This window comes from Meles meles, chromosome 2 (genome assembly GCF_922984935.1).
Source record: "Meles meles chromosome 2, mMelMel3.1 paternal haplotype, whole genome shotgun sequence".
Lineage (NCBI taxonomy): Eukaryota > Metazoa > Chordata > Mammalia > Carnivora > Mustelidae > Meles > Meles meles.
In genome coordinates, this window is record NC_060067.1 from 170352409 (window position 1) to 170370842 (window position 18434).

Sequence of the window (18434 nt, forward strand, 5' to 3'; positions counted from 1 at the left end):
CCACCTCCCCTGGCCCTCTGCCACTCTCCTGTCAGGGCGTCTTTCTCCTGCTATCAAAAATATTGGTAGAGAGTTACTTAGGTGAAGGTTGAGAGATGGACATAGTAAAAAATACTATTAGTTGCCCTGAGAGAATGTAATAAAGGGAGTTTGATGAGGTATGACAGCTTTCTACAGTTAATGAGCCATTTGGCATCTCCTCTCACAAGCCAGGGCTGGCCAGGGCCCATCCCCACTAGGGCACGCTTGGGATTGATCTTCTCTTCATACCTGATGCCGCTTTCACTGTTTCTCTGGGAAAACAGTGCAAGGTCAGCTGCTTTCTGAATGATACATTTGACTCCTCTTAGAATGAAGATTCTGTCCCCTCCTGCTTCCCGCTGCCCCAGTATCCTAGTTAGAATTTTCTCACGCTGTAGGAAGTCTTCATTGCCCCAAGAAGGGTGGAAAGTGCCAAACCAAAGAACACATCTGAGTTTGAGCAGCCTGCTTTTTTAATGTATCCTGGGGCGACAGTAGGAAGTAGGTTAACAATTCACTGGACAGAAGATGCTTTAATTGGAAACCTTCTACTTAATGTACAAAGATGAGACACAATCCCAGTGTGGATTTCTAACCTCTAAGCACATGTGTTCCATCAGGTGCCCTCTTACCCACACTCAACACTACTGGCTTGTTTGGGGTTCTTAGGGCCCAGGGATCTTGACCACAATATGGACCATAATGGCCCTTGGTAGATCTGCCTGGGGGCTTTTAGATTTAGGGACTGCCCCTCTTGGCTTCTCCTGGGTGTGTTCCACATAACCCTGGGTTCAGGGAGCATGACCCGTGTGACTGCGTCTCTGGAGTCCAGGAACTAGAATGTAATACAACCCCTGTGACCAATTGTAAACAAGGATCATTTAAGTAGCTTCACGAAGTATCACACTACCAGTAATATTATCTTCTCACAAGTTGGTGTGAATCTCTGCGGAGCCCTAGAAGTAAATAGGGTGATGGTAGCACTTAACCTCGCGTGAACTCCTATTATGTGGCAGGCACTGGGGGAAAGAGCTGGTGTAGCCTGCTCCCAATGACAGTCCTGCATTGTTGGTGGTTGGTCCTAATCCCATTTTGCAGATGAGGAAACTGAATTTCAGAAAAATTAAATAATTTGTCCAAGTCACACAGCTAGTAACTGGTAGGACTAGGATATAAACCAAAGCCAGTCCAATTCTAAAATGGAAGTACCAAACCCTAGAGAAGCTGTGTACTTCTGCGGTTCAAGAAGATTCTCAGACCTTAAAGATTCTGATATCAGATGTTAGCACAAACTGCATGCTTCCCCCATCTCTCTTACTTTAATTACAAAATGGACACATTCAAAAACCATATTCCTATTTTTTAAAGGTTTTATTTACTTGAGAGAGAGCATGGTCAGGGAGAAGGGCAGAGAGAGGGGGAGAGAGAGAAGCAGACTCCCCGCTGAACAGGGAACCCAACAAGGGGCTCAATGCCAGGACCCTGGAATCATGACCCGAGCTGAAGGCAGATGCTCGGCCACCCAGGCGCCCTCATATTTATATTTTAAAACAAACATTGCTGTAGCCGCCTTCCTCTGCTACCACCTCCATTGCTCCCTGGGACTGATGCTTGTTCCTGAGATACTGGAAGGGCTTTGTCTCATCTAATCTTTTTTTCTTGAAGACCCTAAATACTGTAATGATGGCAAACATCATAACCCATGACTGAAGATATTTGTCCAATCCAAATCCTGTTTTGCTTACAGAGAATGGCAAATCTGTTCACTGGAAACTGGGAGCCGATAAGGAAGTCTGGGTCTGGGTGATGGGTGAACACCATCTTGATAAACCTTACGACGTGCTCTGTGATGAAATTACTGCTGAGAGGGCCCAGCTGAAAGCTGAGCGGGAAGCGGAAGAGCTCAGGTATGCGATCTGCAAGCCAGCGAGAGGCTGGCCGGATTATAAAATGATGCAAAGATGCCTCTTTTTCAGAGTATCTGGAGGGAGAGTGGGGTGGATCTGAGAGTTACAAAGTCACTGTAGATCTCTCTGGCAAGTTTCTTTACACTTTCGGGGTTCCCTTCCTTCCCGCAATGCAATCAGATCCGCTGTTTCACTCCCTCACTTGCCATCTGATTTGGTCTGGATGAAGTTTCCTGGCTTCCCTAGAGTCGTGCAAAAGCACCGAAGCTGACACAGCTGAGCATCAGGAATGTAAGTGAGAAATGCAATGACTGTTTAAGCTTTAGGCCTTCCAGCAAGATTGCTTACAGGGGGCAGGTGAGTGAGCAGGCCTTCCAGGTGCTTCCACTGCACTAGGTGGGGGGAATTCAAAGATGAGCAAGAAGCTTCTAGGAGGAGGAGAAAACAGGCAGGCACACAACTAACTTCTGCTGATATGGGCTGTGATACATGCTACGGCTAAGTTATAAACAGAGCATTAACTGAGCCCAATAGTCCGATCCAGAAAAGAGGTAAAATCTGAATTGAACCTTGAAAGATAAGTAGAGTTTTCCAGCTGCAGAATATCAGGAAGGAAATTGCAGGCAGAGGGCATAATCAGACCCTGACATAGTTCCGAATATGTCTTGTTCTTTGGGTGGTGATGACTTCTGAATGTTGAGGTATACGTGGGCAAGTAGCAGGAGAGAGGGGGAGCCATGCTCTAAAGTGCCTTGAAAGCCAGATTTAGGACTTTGGACCTTGATCTGTGGACACTAGAGGTTTGAATAAGGAAGTAACATGTTCACCTGCAAAAATAGGAAGGTAATTTGGCTGGTAGCAGTGAGGCAGGTGATGGATCCCCTCTGCTGGGGGCCCAGGGTGACTTCTGTGAAGGCTGTCACCCCGTGGGTAGTGACAGCCCTATCTGAGCTGCTGAGATAGAAGCAGACGTGTGGACCTGGGTTCAGGTTCCGGGGCTGCTGATGCTCTTGTAACCACCTCCGGTCACTAAAACTATAAATGGGCATACAGAAATAAAGGAAGTGTGTGCTCCAGCAGGAAGGCAGTGTGCTCCAGCAGTTTAGCTTCTGAACGGGAGTTGGGCAGACCTGGGTTCAAATCCTAGCTGTGCCACAGTATGGCCTTGGATAAGTAATATAACTATTTTGAGCCTCTTGCAAGTGAACAAGGATAACAGCCCTTCTTATAGGGAGCTGTGATGAGGAATAAGTTAATGTCTTTTCTTTTTTTAAGATTTTATTAATTCGAGAGTGAGAGCAAGAGAGTGTGCACAAGCAGAAGGATAAGCAGACTCTGCACTGAGCACAGACCCCAGCGCCGGGCTCAATCTCACAAGAGGAGTCGAAACCAAGAGACAGATGCTTAGCCAACTGAGCCACCCAGGTGCCCCTAAGTTAATGTCTTTAAATACTCCCACAGGGCTTAGCATATTGTAAGAACTCGGTAGATGGTATCTGTTACTGTTTTTCACATAATTTGAATGTAGGCATCTGCTTTGGAAAAGCTATCCATGTTGGAGAATGTTTTTGATAATTCCACATTTTTTCTCTTCAGAAAAACTCAGTCCAAAGAATTCGTCAATAACTTGAAAATGAAATCACAATATTATGATCTGCAAGCACCAGATACCCAGGAGACTCAGAATATCTGCAAGAAAGCAGCAACAAAAGAGGAGCAACTGGGGAAAGGGTCTAGACCAGCACCACTCCTTGAAGAAGAGAAAATTCCCGTGAGTCTTCCATATGTATGAATGCGCAGAATTTAATGACTAGGGAAATTAAAGAATTGGGAACAATGAGGTGAATGTAGTCAAACATCAGGATCACAAATTTTTCTGGGAAAAATCCCTCTGAACTTGAAGGCGCTGATGTTCATTTCATTTTGGGGAATTTGGGTCACCTGCTACTTCACAAAAAAGGGTAAAACACTCCTTTTTCATGGGACCGAAGGTGTGAAGAAAGAACTAGGAATAGAGTTGTGCATTTAAGATATTTTCAGAGTTGATTTCCCCCTGTTATATGTCTTCCATAACAGAGGTTGGTAACTGTTTTTGTGAGGGGCCTGATGGTAAGTACTTGAGGCTTCGTGGACCACACACTGTCACAATTACTCAAATGAACAGGTGTGGCTCTGGTGTGGTACACCTTACTTACCAAGACAGAGCCTGCTTTGGCACCGAGGCTGCCGCTGACTGACCCCAGTCCTAGGACGCTGGCGTATCTGTGATGTAGATTATGTTCTGTGGAGTCGTCCCTGTATCGTTGAGCACTACACCTCCGTGCCTCTTTGGCTTCATAGATTCTGCCTGTGCCTGCGGGGACCATTATTTCCTCAACACAATAGAATTTTATAATCAGAATTGGTATGCACTCTCTCATGTTTCAGTTGGTTTAAAGGGCTCAGACATCATTTGCTGCTTAGATTATAGTTTGGAAGAACAATAAAACTATATTATGAAGTACCTTTTTCTGCCAGGAATTTAATTAAACTGAGAAGAGGATTTGCAATTGTTTGACTTTGGCTCGGGTCCCCAGCTTTGTGACACTAGTTGCATGTGCTCTTGACCTATTTGAGACAGTCGCACGGGGCTATGGTTATCTATCCTGCTTGCTTCATGGGGTTATGATGGGGCAAAGCACACTGCTGAATGTCTCATATCATTCTTACAATGACTTTATGACCTAGGGACTGTTTCTGTATTTGTCCATTTTACAGTAAGGAAACTGAGGTTTCATACAGGTATTTGATCTGCCCAAGGATTTAGAGTTGACAAAAGACTGACTCAGGATTCAAACAGAAACAAGGGTCTGTAGGACCCCTGGGTTATTCCTTAACTATTGCATTTGGCTGTCTTATTAATCTGAGGAATTGCAAAGAAGCTTTATAAAAAGCTGCAAATATAAGGCTCAAAATATTTACGGGTACAAAATTCTAAAATTTGGTTTATATACCAGGGTCAGACCTGGGTCCTTTCCTCACATGTGCAGTAAAGCGTTCAGTCCCTCCCAGGGCTGCTTTGTATTCCACATTTAATACCAAATGCCCTCCAAATAGCAGTCTCCTTTTCTAGCATCCCTAAAATGAAGAAAAACAACAGCAAGAATAAAAAAAAAAACCTTCTTCAAAGCATTATGTATGCATGCTGACTTTGTGCTTGAATTACAATAGTTTCATAGAAAAAAGTTTTTTTGCAAAAGCAGGACAGAAGATTAAAATAGAAGTTAAATACCATGAAAAAAAAAAAAGAAGTTAAATACCATGGCTATTATTGTTCTACTATATCATAAGTATTATAGGAATTATTTTTATACACACACATATAATACACACACACACACACAAACACACAGTGAGAGGAGAAGATCTCAAGATTGGCTGATTTACTCATTCATTTAAAAAGTACCCATTATGTGCTAGGCATTGAGATTATAGGGTAGGAGTAAGAACAGAATCACTGCCGAACTTTAGAATAAATTGAAGGAAAGAACTGCTGAATGAACTTTATAGTTTAGAAAGCAGAGAGAGACTTCATATAACCCGTCATTTCAAAAGATAATGAGTGATCTCAAGAAAAGGATATGTTTCTATGCACCCCTGTTACACTAGAATTTGAGCAATGGCAGGAAGTGCAGGGTGGCTTTGCAGAGGACATGGAGCTGGAGATGATGACAGAGGATTACCGGGGCCAGTGGTTCCAGCAAAGGGACAGCATGGACAAAGGCTGTGTAGCTAGAAGAAGAGGGGGCTTTGGAGAGGCCAAAATGGGCTGTGTGGCTGGAATGCAGAAGGGACAGAGGAGAGCATACGATTGAGCGAGAGGGTGGGCAAGGCCAGACAGGACAGGGTCTTGGGGACAACTTTGTGTTTTGGCCTCTTTTTTTCAAGAACAACTGGTTATTGCCAAAGATTTTTGAACAAAGGCTTGACCTGGTCAGATTTATTTTTTGAAATTTTAAAATTTGATCTGATTACTCGTGGATCAGAGTGGGTAGAGGGGCAAGCTTTCTAGCACAACCCAAGTTTCTCAGATGCCTGGGATGATGTGGATGCTGTGAGCATGAACAGGAGCCTCTGGAGGAGAAGATGGTTTTGAAGGAGCAGAGTCTAATTGGGGAGGGTATGTGCTATGGTGAGTGCTGTGAAGTGTGTAAACCTGGCGATTCACAAACCTGTACCCCTGGGGATAAAAATACATTATATGTTTATAAAAAAATAAGAAATAAATTGAAAAAAAAAATAATAAAGGAGCAGAGTCTAGTTTAGAGATACCAAGGATTCTGCATGCCACTTTAGGTGATAGATGTAAGTTGATTTTACACATGATAATAAATTACATACAAGCTGACTTAGAGTTTGCAAAACTTTTTCTCATATAGTTATTTCATTTCATGATATTCCTGTGAAATGGATAATGCAAGTATTTCTTTCATACAGATGGAGACTAATGCTCAAAGAGATAAGTGGTTTGCCCAAAAATCAGTTGGAAAACTCTCCTTTTTGTTTATCTACTTTCATTCTCATCATAGCCCTGGGGTATTTAAAATAGAATTTATCATATTACCCCTATCTGTACCTTTAGACGAGAACTCTGGTGAGAAAGCAAGACTAGAGCTTTGGAAGTCATCCAATTATGTTTTCAAAAGGCAGTTCAGGCTTGCACAGTAAAGAGGTCCACATTTCATCCATAATCTATTTTAAGTATAATATCTAGAAGGATATTGTCATTTCTTTAAACGTTCATTGTCTACATATGGCCTAAAATTTATTATAAAAAGAAAAATTGTTTTAAGCAGCTTTTATTGAAGTTAGTGATCATGAACCTTATCTGAATAACCATGGACAGGTTTAAAGAGCAATCAGTCTTCCAGAATTATGAACAATGTTCACGGAAAACCAGCTATAGGTTTACTGAAGTAAAATGGCCTTGCTGGATTCGAAATAAGTTTCCACATGACAGATCATCATCAGAGAACTCCTGACCTGAATCTGAAAGCATCCCTTACTGGTCTTACCTCAGTTCTCTGAAGGGCTGTGGATAGTAGGGGAAAGTTAAATTCAACCCGAATATTGATGTGCATTCAGCACTGTAGAAGCTCTCATGCAGAGTCATTTGGTTACGGGAAGTCATTCTTCCGGTGAATAGTGACCCCTTGTATTTGCACTGAAGCATCAGCGTAGACTATATTTCTGCATTTGTGTCAGCCAGCGTTTCTCAGTTCTGCTCTGATTATCTTATGAAAGGGTCAAGGCAGACGTAGTCAGGGACCCCTCGGGGTCTGTGTAGGACTCGGGGTAAATTCAACACTTACTCTTTCATTGTCCTCCCTGTTTACCAGTAGTATTTTGAATAAGATGAAATCAGCCTGAATGAATGCCACAGGCAGCTTCACTGGAAGAGAACAGTACATCCTAAGAGCCTAATAGCCAGGAGCCTAGGATATTCTTTGGTGAAGCAGGCAGATTTGCCTTAGTGCTAATAATTGGGGTGATCGTGGTTGAGGTGAGGAATTTGACATTTAAAATGTGTGTAGCCCTGTGGGCTGTCCAAAGACTTCGGTTTGCCACTTCACTTCATCCTCACAAAAAAACAGGTGTGAAACAGGCTCTTGCTCTCTGAGTGGACTACTCAAGGGCAGTGGTTTCTGCAAAGCCTGATTAGAGGCAGAGCTGGGGCTATAAACCTGGTCCTCTAATTCAGGGCCAGCACTCTGGCCATCTCACTGTGACCCAGGGAAGGTATTCACATCAGTATCTGAATGATCCTACTGTTGGAATTAGAGTGGGGTTTTCCCCCTAAAGCAGGAATGCATTAAAATTAAACAGAAGAACTTTTCCTGTAAGAAAACGGAGAGAGAGGAAGAGGAAGGACTGGGGAAGCGGTGGAGAAACAGACACAGTTCAATCGAACTGCTTGGAAAGCTGGCAATAGTCTGATTCACTGCAGTGGTGCTTCACAGAGCTCACGGCTCTGCTATGGTTTCTCTCCCAGATCCCCCCCAGATCTTCAGAGCGGCGTGTCCGCCTCACGCAGATTTGCTAGCTAGGCAAATATCTGAACCTTTTGGATCCTCTTGTTTTCTCAACTATAAAAACTGGGAATTAAAAAATACCTGCCTTGTTTATCTCATTTTTTTTTTTTGAAATTACATGAGATAATGTATTTGGGAATGCTTGAAAAACCAAAGTCCAGTACAAATCCAAGGGGTTGTTTGAGCTAGAAATGTTTGAAGCCTTGCCTCCTCTATATGACATGTCCTGCGCAGGCTGCAGGGGTGAAGATCTTGCACAGCTTGGCGGGATGGACTGAATCAGTGCTTCTCTGAGCAAGTATTCATCGGGGTCCCGAGACGTGTAATGAGAGGTGTTATGGAGCCACAATGGAGCCACCGGACAAGGCCTTCATCCTTCAGGAGTTAGAAGATGAGAGGCACTTAGTGCTAAGTAAGGCAGAAGTTCCTGCTGGAGAGTGGCCAGGGCTCACTCGGTTTGTGGAAGAAAGGGACGGGAGAAGGCCCGAGGCCAGAGGGAACCACAGAATGTCTGTGAGAAAAAGCACAGAATGTCTGTGAAGAAAAAGGAAAGTCATGTGTGGGGGTGCAGGGCAGAGAGCAGCCTGACGGGAGAAAGTACTTTGGTTGGGACCTGGAGGGCACATCTGAGGAGCTGAGAGGCCACATGACCCAAAGAGCTGGCCTTGTCTCATGTATGTTTTCTATTGTCACCACAGCAAATTATTGTAAACCAAACGGATCAAATAATGATAGCTCCTCCGGTCAGAATTCTGACCAGGCTTGGCTGGGTCCTCTCTTCAAGGTCTCAGGAGGCAGAAATCAAGGTTCTGGCTGAGGCGGGTTCTTACCTGCAAGCTTTGGAAAGAATCCTGTTCATGGTTATTCAGACTGCTGGCTGTCAGTCAGCTGTTGAGATGGGATGTTTGCTGGGATGATTCCTCATACGTTCTGCCAACTCTAAACATTCATGATCCCAAAACAATATCCATAGGCGTGACCTGAAGTCGAATATTTTTCATATCACTATAGCTGTAAAGGAGAGTTTCTGTAGAGTTTCAATGCATAGGCCTCACAGTGAGGTCTGCACTTTTATCTTCAAGCAGAATTTAGGCAAAGATGTGAGGTTCAAGGCCAGTAGCACAAGACTGAGGTGACCCCAGTCTCATTTCTGGAAATAAAGTACACATTGTCTTTCTCAGTTAATTGGCAATCCTATTCCGAGCTTTTTTCCACAACCTTCCACCCTAGACTCCAAACTGTATCTTTTGGCCCACCTGGGAAAGAGTTAATCTTCTCACATGTAAAAAATGTAGAGTTGTACTGTTCCCTTCATGGAACTATTGCAGGATTTTCTGTCTTTAGTGCCTGCAGATTTTGGTCACTTTGGCCTCTGTGAAGAGTGAAGAGGTAGACCAAACAGTGGTGGGCAACAAAGCAGTTTATTGAGCAAGAGTATAAAGCTCCCAGAGAGGGAGGGCTTCCAAGAGAGCTGCCCTTGGAGTTTCTAAGTTTAGGGATTTTTGTGAGCTGTTTTGCAGAACCATCTTCAGCAATCAGGGTGTGCAGAGTCCTGCCAATCAGGGCTCTGGTCACACATCTGTCTATATATTTAGGTTAATGTCCATGTGTGGGTGGTCTATTTTGCTGATATCTGGGGGCTTGTGTCTTAACTGCCCCTTGCGCATGGTGGTGACAAATGCTTTGTGGTTAATTCTTTTACTTCAGGATATTTTACAAAAGTCACTTCTGCAAAGACTTCAAAGCAGAACGCTAGTGTGGTCCTGTCTAAGCTGCAAAACGGGATGTCAGTGGTGTTTTGTGTTAGCTGTCCTGACTCCATATCTTCTTGTTGGGGACCCCAGCCCTGACTACCAAACTATCCAACACCTCACAGAACCAGAACACTAAATGGCCCAATCTATAGGTTTGCCTTTGGATTATTTTATACCAATATCATAATGATTTATTTTGTATCTTCTTTAGCAGATGAATTCATCCAAGGAGATCTGTTGTAGAATAATGAAAGATTTGCCCCAAGTCTAAGGTTGAAGAATTTCTGTTTCACCCTTAGAGCCATAAGAAGCAAATCAAGGAGTTTTGAGAAGAGTTGTTGGATCCCCATTTCAGGGTTTAGAAAACTTGGGGTCCAGTCTCAGAACAATTTTCTTCACAAAGATAATCTTTATGAAAACATTTTTTAAAGAATATACTTACAGTGATTTAAAATTTTCATTTTAACAAATAGCCAAAGGTAAGACTCCCTGATTAAGTACCAGATACTGTAAAACCATACCATTGATACAGGGCAAGATTCTTGTCTGGGAATGGAGGCTTCAGTCCTCCCAGGCAGCTCTGTGACTCCAGGCAGTACCCTGTAAGGAATCAATTCCTTCTATAACATAGGTATTAAATTAGCAACACTATTTCTTTACAAAGGAAGCTGAGAAAATTTATAAACATGAGAGTGCTGGCCCAGTATCATCCGATAGAAACCACAAGAATTATTCCCTGAAGTTCTTCAGTTATAAGAGGCTGTTTTTATCATGAGCCCAACCTTGGTCCTTTTCACTGTTCAGATGAAGAGCTGGAGGGGGGCTGTAGGCTCCATGGTTTGTGCAGTCTGAGTAGGAGGCTGAAGTGATGCCTGAATTAGAGCTGAGAGTATGGTTCTTATTCTGAAAAGCTATTGCCCTCTGCAAAATACCTGCCCTGTCCTTGTTTTTGGCAGTGATGATAGTACACAGAGAACTCAGAAATGATGCTCAGCTTAACATTTAGTGGGAGTGTCGTGGTTCTCAGTGGATCAAGGTTGAACACTTAGTGATCCTGCTGTCACTGAACCGGAGGTGATAGTAAACACCAGGATTTAGCTGTCAGCCAGTTTCTGAGACCTGGAGGTCGGGAAGCAGACGCCATTCCCAGGCAAAGGCATGTGGAAAGGGTAGGTAATAGGATCCAGAGAAAATGACAGATGATGCCCTGTGTGAAGCATCCCCTCCTGGGGAGTTTGGGTGTTTGGGTATCCCCCACAGCTAAGTGGAGATCTTAGGGACCTGAGTGTGGACAGTCCTCTGGATGCTATCAGTGTTTTCCCCACTCTTGTGTCAGAGAATTTGGGGGAGAACAGAACAGTTCTCAGTGTGGCCGGGAGACAAGCAGAGCATGCTAATTCAAAGCTAAGCCCTTTTGTGTTTCTCTGTTTATACGTAATCTGTAGGCTGGGAACTCATTAATCAGTAGACTGATTGTCCTTGCCCCAAAGGGGACCTTGAATAAAACTAGATCTGTCCACTTGTAGATTTTATCTCCAGAGAATTACTTGTTATTTTTGTACAAAAGGCCTTCAGAGTGGACCATACTGCAAAACAGAAGACTAAAAAAATTAGAACACAAATATCTGGGACTCAAAGCATTCTTAAAAAAACAAAACAAACAAACAAACAAAAAACCTTGAGACTCATAGATTAAAATGCCTTGAGCAAGAGCCCTACTCTTCATATCTTTAAAGATCGAGAGTTAGAGATGACACATCTCTACCCCTACTTTGTGCACATGTGTGTGTTTGCATGCACTGTCCCAAGGCTCTGGTATGTTTTTAAATCTGTCATTTTACTATAACAGAATGATTTAAAAAAAAAAACAAAAAAAACTACTAAACTGTAAATTTTTTTTTTAATTTATTTGACAGATAGAGAGCACAAGTAGGCAGAGAGGCAGGCAGAGAGATAGGGAAGCGGACTCCCTGCTGAGCAGAGAGCCCAATGTGGGGCTCGATCCCAGGACCCCGAGATCATGACCTGAGCTGAAGGCGGAGACTTAACCCACTGAACCACCCAGGTGCCCCTAAACTGTAAATTTTTATTGCAACCTTGACTTTGACATCATAATGGTATTCAGTTATGTTTTTAAATGCTATTCTAACTCATAGCTTTGTGTTCCCATCAGTAGACAGCAGTGAAGGAGCACCCTGTGAAACTATTTTCAGACATGATGAAGGACTTCCACTTGGGTTTTCCTTCTTCCATACATCCCTTCCAAACCAAAAAGTTAAGCTTGCACTCTGCTCAGAAACCAGCAGTTGTCTAAATCTGAATTTTAGGGGGCGCCTGGGTGGCTCAGTGGATTAAGCCGCTGCCTTCGGCTCAGGTCATGATCTCAAGGTCCTGGGATCGAGTCCCTCATCGGGCTCTCTGCTCAGCAGCAAGCCTGCTTCCCTCTCTCTCTCTCTGCCTGCCTCTCTGTCTACTTGTGATCTCTCTCTGTCAGGTGAATAGATAACATCTTTAAAAAAAAAAATTAAAAAAATAAATCTGAATTTTGGTTGTTTGCCTCTACAAAGGAGAGATTCCAAAGCAAGATACTAAAATGAGGACCACTTCTTTGAAAGAACAGAAAAGAATTGGGTTTTTTGGACCCTTATTTTTCTCCAGGTGCTACTTGGAGCAACGAAAGTTTTGGGTTATATGTGGCTGGTGCTTTTTGTAAAGAGTGTAAATTAGTGTATTAGTAAAGTAGTCTTAGATCATGGTGCCTTGGAGAGGAGTGCTAAAGCTTGGTGAGTAGGCAGAGTGAAGTCTGCACCCCACCTGGAGTAGATGCCCTTGTACCTGGGCGTGGTGGAACCACACTGGCAGTGCCTGACTCTTATCTGCACACAGTTATATCATCAAGCCCTGAAGGGAGTGGGGTTCACATTTATAATAAGGAACCCCAATGTCAACAGAATGGGAAAATGTATTCCTGAAATGCAGACTAGAATTTTGAGGACTGAATTGAGTGTGTTAAATAACAAATTAAATTGAGCAAATTTTAAAGATCTAACTGGCTTATTAATCGGTTCATGAATTGGGCAGCATCTGTCTAGCGAGTAGAGGGGAGCTCCAAAGGGCTACAGAGAAGGAAAAGTAGAGAGGGAGTGGAGAAAAGGAAATTATTAGCAAAGAATCCATTGTTTTAGGCAAGGTCACCCTCCTAAGGGAACGGAAGGGGTCTATCAGTAAAATTCCTAGTGCTGACCAGGAAATTCCCGCACTGACTGCTGAAAGGTCAGTTTCTGGGGGGATTGAAACTGCAGTTAGGTTAGGTATTAAGTCTTGGTTTACTGATTTGGGGCTTCAGCCCAAGTGCCACCATTTGGGGCCTGTAGATTTCTTTTCAACAGATGTGAAGAAAAAAGAGGGATAATTCCCAAACAGTAACCGTTTGCCTTGATATATATTCCCTTCTAGTACACCTACAGGAAGCATTTCAGTATTGTTTTTGTGAGAGAAAAAGTGTTGGGTGAACCAGGCAAAAACAGACAGGAAATTTGTTCTCATTTTATTAACTAAAAAGTAGAGCCATAATCAGAAAGTTACACAATTACCCAAGTAGTTTCCATGTAACTGTAATAGAATTTCATGGTAGTCTGTAGAATAACATTTTATATAAAGTAGAACTACAAAATCCTAGGGCCTTAGAAACCATTTAAGCTGCTGTGTTTTTAAAAGCAGTTTGTTGTATAAAATGCTTACTATAAAGTAAATGACAAAAGAGAAAAACATTTCTAGTCTTGAGAATTGCACATTATGAAGTTGGTAACACAACTTTATTTTGCATGATATTTGCAGTAATTTGCTCATCCAACTCACTAAAAGTAGTGTGCCAGGAAGAAATTATGGAATACTGAGTCTGGAAACATGAGGTCCTTTATACTGAAGCGTTTTTTATAGCATTATGTATGACATAAATATTATTTTCTATCATTTATAGTTCGGTTCCTATACTCCACTGTGTCAAGACTTCCCATAGCCATCATGCTTTTAAGACTCTGTCTATTCTCTTAACTCTCCTTTATTACTTTATCCTTATACTTTATATTTAATAATTACTTTATTTCCCTTGCTTGTCTTCTTTTCATTTTTCATGGAACATATATCATGTGTGTCCTTGGTGGGATGGTGAGAGTGGTCTTTGGGACTCTTTTAAGTCTGAAATGCTTTGCCCTAACAGCCCTTACCAGTTCTGCATTATTGTATTTTCTGAACATATCCCTGCCCAGCTCTGCTGTTTGCACATTGCTTTGAGGGTTGTAGGAGGAGGGTGCAATGGAAATGGACAGATGTTCATCCACTATGACAGTCCGATGCTCTAATATGTGCAAAATAAACTCTGTTTTATTTAAAGATGTGCCATAAAACTACACACCATATTAGAGTCTGCTGTACTTTTAAGTAAAGCCATCCAGCAGTCCCCCTGCATAGATTTTATTAGGTACAATATTAGCAAAGTAGGAGAAAGATTCCCTAGGGTCTCTGTTGTCCTAATTCATGTTTCAGAAAAATCATCCCATAGGGACCATGTACCATATTTTCACGAGTAAAATTGTCCCATTTTTCATCTTGTTAGTCTAGTTGGTCTTTGGAAGGTATCTCCACCCTACATTACTCTCCTTTGTAACTTTATCAAGGCAGTTTCATTATTCTGCCTCTCTTATTATTTTAGAAAGAAAAAAGCTAAATCCCAGTATGCTCAAATGCTTCCTATTATATCATCATTGGGAAGTTTTATTTAAAATGGTTGGTAATAGGATGATCTGATTATTCCAGTAACCTGGTTAGCAAACTAGGTGAGTTACAGGCCATCACTTTTCAGAGAATTTTAATTGTCTCTTTTGATTAATATTAAAACTAGACTGAATATTTTTTAATGATTAAGAAAGTATTTCAGGGGCACCTGGGTGGCTCAGTTGTTAAGCATCTGCCTTCGGCTCAGGTCATGATCCCAGGGTCCTGGGATCGAGCCCCACATTGGGCTTCCTGCTCAGCAGGAAGCCTGCTTCTCCCTCTCCCATTCCCCCTGCTTGTGTTCCCTTTCTCTCCATGTCTCTGTCTGTAAAATAAATAAATAAAATCTTTAAAAAAAAAAAATAAAGAAAGTATTTCAGAATTTATGGTTAGTTCATTCATGCACCAAATATTTACTGAGGCCTTTATTAAGTGCCAGTCACTGTTCTGTTTGCTGGGCCCCCAGATAACAGTGAATTAAGCAGATATGGTCTTTTGCCTTCATGGGGGTTATTATTCTAACCTGTGGTCCATGAGGAATACCATGGATTCAAGAGGTGTAAGAACAAGATAGCTAAATATTTAAACGAGTAGTTTGTTTTCAAAAGTAAACTCTTGGTTTTAGCCTGTTAACTCATCTTTTCATCTTCACCATGAAAGTTGAATGCTAAAAATTTTCTGCTTATTGGAGCTTTCTGGTTTATGTGGACTTAATAAATTGCATAACCCCACTTTTAAACAGAGTGAATGTTAGGTTAAAAACCAGAATGAACTATTTTTCAGATCACATTTTAAAATGAATATAATTAGAATAATCCTCATAAGACACATAATCTCTGGGGGAAATATAATTTGTAACCATGTAATGTTGATGTTGCTATAGCATCTTTTGATAATATAGCAATTGATAATCCAATTGCTATAATTCAAATTATATAGATTTGAATTCCCATGCTTTTAAGTTTAATGGTAATCAAGATATACATATGCATACACATTCATGCCACCCTTTGGTCAGTACAGATGGACTCCACTCCCAGATCTAACTGGGCCTATACTGACTAGAGAGGACCATTCTGACTCCGTCTAGCTTCTGATGTCACTAGCTTTCAAGTTTTCACTTTATTTTGTGGAGCTTTTGCATAAATATTCAGTGGCAGTTTGTTTTTATTTAAATAAAGGAAATATGAATATTGCTTTAACTCTGCCCATAGTTTCAGCAGCTGCAGACACATCTTTAATGCAGCAAATGGGAGGGGGCTGCAGAGGCTTCCTTGCATGCATGAGGACAAACATATGTTCTCTCTGGGACACCCCATGGAAGGAGCAAGCTGTAGTCATTGAGAGGACATGGGTTTCTGTCTCTGCTTTCCTACCTATTAACAGGTCAGTTTACCTCTTTGGTAAAGGGACACCTGCTTTGACAACTTTCTGGGGTTGATAATGAAGGTCAAATGATGTATTGGACTTGAAAGTGCTTTGAAAGAAAAATTATGCAGGTAGGTGGTAGCTTTCATCTCTTTCTTGTGTTACAAATAGGAATAACTAAAGAGTATATTCCCCAGAACACAGCATCATATGGAAGCTTCAGAGGGGTGGTTCCCTCTCTAAGAAGCCCCTTTATCTTCACTCTGAGAATGCTCAGAGCGACAGTGGTATTCCTAAGATTGTGTCCATCTGGTGTTAGCATCATTAATCATCACCTTTGAGCCAGTAATCTGGTTTTGTTTTTTAATAAAGGAAACCTCTTTTGGATCATACTATTTTTAGTCTATTACATTGAACTTGTATTCCATGGATTTGTAGAACATGTAAGTGTACCTTAACAAATGTGCTGTACACAAGTCTTGATTAGTTCTTCATATTATTTTAGCACTTTGGAATAATGGCAAATCTTGGTTCACATTGAAAATTAGAATTTTGGGGGCACCTGGGTGGCTCAGTGTGTTAAAGCCTCTGCCTTCGCCTCAGGTCATGATCCCAGGTTCCTGGGATCGAGCCTCGCATCGGGCTCTCTGCTCAGCAAGGAGCCTGCTTACCCTTCTCTCTCTGCCTGCTTCTCTGCCTACTTGTGATCTCTGTCTGTCAAATAAATAAATAAAATCTTTTAAAAAAAAGAAAGAAAATTAGAATTTTTATACATGTGGTTCTTAGTATATGTGAATAGTTTTGGAGTTTACAGTATATTTTAGGCATATAGAAGGACTTCAGTAGAAGTATCATGCAGTTGTTAACTGGGTGGTTGTTAAAGTAGTGAAAATTATTTATGCTCAGACTCTCTTCTCAAGAACCAACTTTGAGCTTTGGTACACTAAAGACACAACCTAAACCTCTGACAAAGAAAGGCTGGCAACTCTGACTGGCTCCAGCAGATGGTGCTGATGGTCACACTCGTCCCTTCAATCCCCAGCATCACAAAACGTTCCATTGTCTGGTTCGTGTGTCTGTGCTTCGTTTTGAATTATCTTAAGAATATGAATAACCTCATCAATTCTGATAAGCGCAAAAGCAGTGAGAGTGTCGAAATGCTGGTGTCAGGGAGGAAGAATTTCCTCTGCCTGTCAAGGTCCTTCTGGCCAGACTAAGAATCAGATTGACATGAGACAGATTAACAGGAGAAAATCAAATTTAATTTCATTTATATAGGAACGCCACACAGACCTGGAAATTCCAAAGAGAGTCAAGCAAAAGGAGGCATATATATCATCCTGAACTAAGGAGAAAGAGACGAAGGGCCTGGGACTTAGAGGGAATGAATGTAATTCACAGAAGATGAAGAGGAGTAAACGTTTGCTGAACAAATGTTTGCTTGGTCACTCAGAAAGAATGGGACATAGAGGACTTTGATCAGACAGGCCTTGCCATATCTAGTTCATAGTATAATGTAGTTATTTATAGCATAGTTCTCTTCCTGGAGCAGGTCCTTTATCTAAATTCTTTTAGGCAGTTGAGGTGGGGAGGTAAAGAGATTTTCCTGAATGGGCTGTGTTTTTATTGCTTTTAGTTAAAACAATCTGCATGCCAAAGTGGTCCATCTTGGAGTAGTTCGCCTTTGGTGATAGACAGATGATGGAAAAAAATTAAGATAATAAAGCAAAACAAGTGTTGAAAAAACAGTGTTGTATGTGTATATAAGACGAATCATTCAGTTGAACAAATAATTCTAAGGGACAAAGAATAACTCACACAGTATGCTTAAGGTATTATACCCATAACAGTAATTGGCAAGTGATGGGGTGAAAAATGTTTGACAAAGTAGAATATATGTTAAAAGAGACATGTCAGATGCCTGTTAGCCTGAGGCTAATTCAGGAAACAATCAAGAGTTTGTTGGAGAGCTTCAAGGCTGAGCATGGTGGGGGTGCCACTGACAAAGCTGTGCTGGCTGCATCTGCCCAGGTCCTGTGACAAACCAGTGGGGAGCCCAGGGCTGTAGATATCGAAGCTGGAACCTTATCTACTGCGCATGAGGAGGCAAGGGAGGGTGGTTACCTGCCTCCTAATTTTCAACATAGAGAAACTGATCCTTTTTGCAAAATGATGCCCCACAGATCTTACTGCATTGAAGAAAGGGAGAGTGAGCCTGTTTTTAAAACTTACCTTCCTTGTGGTAGACATTTATTTAGAGACTGCAAGCCCAAACCCTTCAAAATTGCAGTGGACTTTTGAGCAGACATACACAAAACCTGCTGGAACAGTCCTAACCTTATTCATCATCATCATCATCATCATTATTATTATTATTATTAAGTAAGAACTGGTTACTGTGCTATTTTGGATGCAAAGAAGTTATGTATCCTTTTATAATATTAAAATAAAAAACAAGGGGCGCCTGGGTGGCTCAGTGGGTTAAAGCCTCTGCCTTCGGCTCAGGTCATGATCCCAGCGTCCTGGGATTGAGCCCCGCA

The 18434-nt window shown here is 41.8% G+C and overlaps 1 protein-coding gene across 3 annotated transcripts in view; it reads left to right on the forward strand.

Moving 5' to 3' along the window:
* Positions 1-18434, forward strand: part of SH2D4A (SH2 domain containing 4A) — a 60296-nt gene that overhangs the window by 15517 nt on the left and 26345 nt on the right. For all 3 annotated transcript variants that reach the window (XM_045997111.1, XM_045997113.1, XM_045997114.1), the window contains exons 3-4: positions 1769-1928; positions 3525-3699. In XM_045997111.1, the coding sequence (XP_045853067.1) occupies positions 1769-1928; positions 3525-3699 (335 nt within the window). The remainder of the gene's footprint in view (positions 1-1768; positions 1929-3524; positions 3700-18434) is intronic.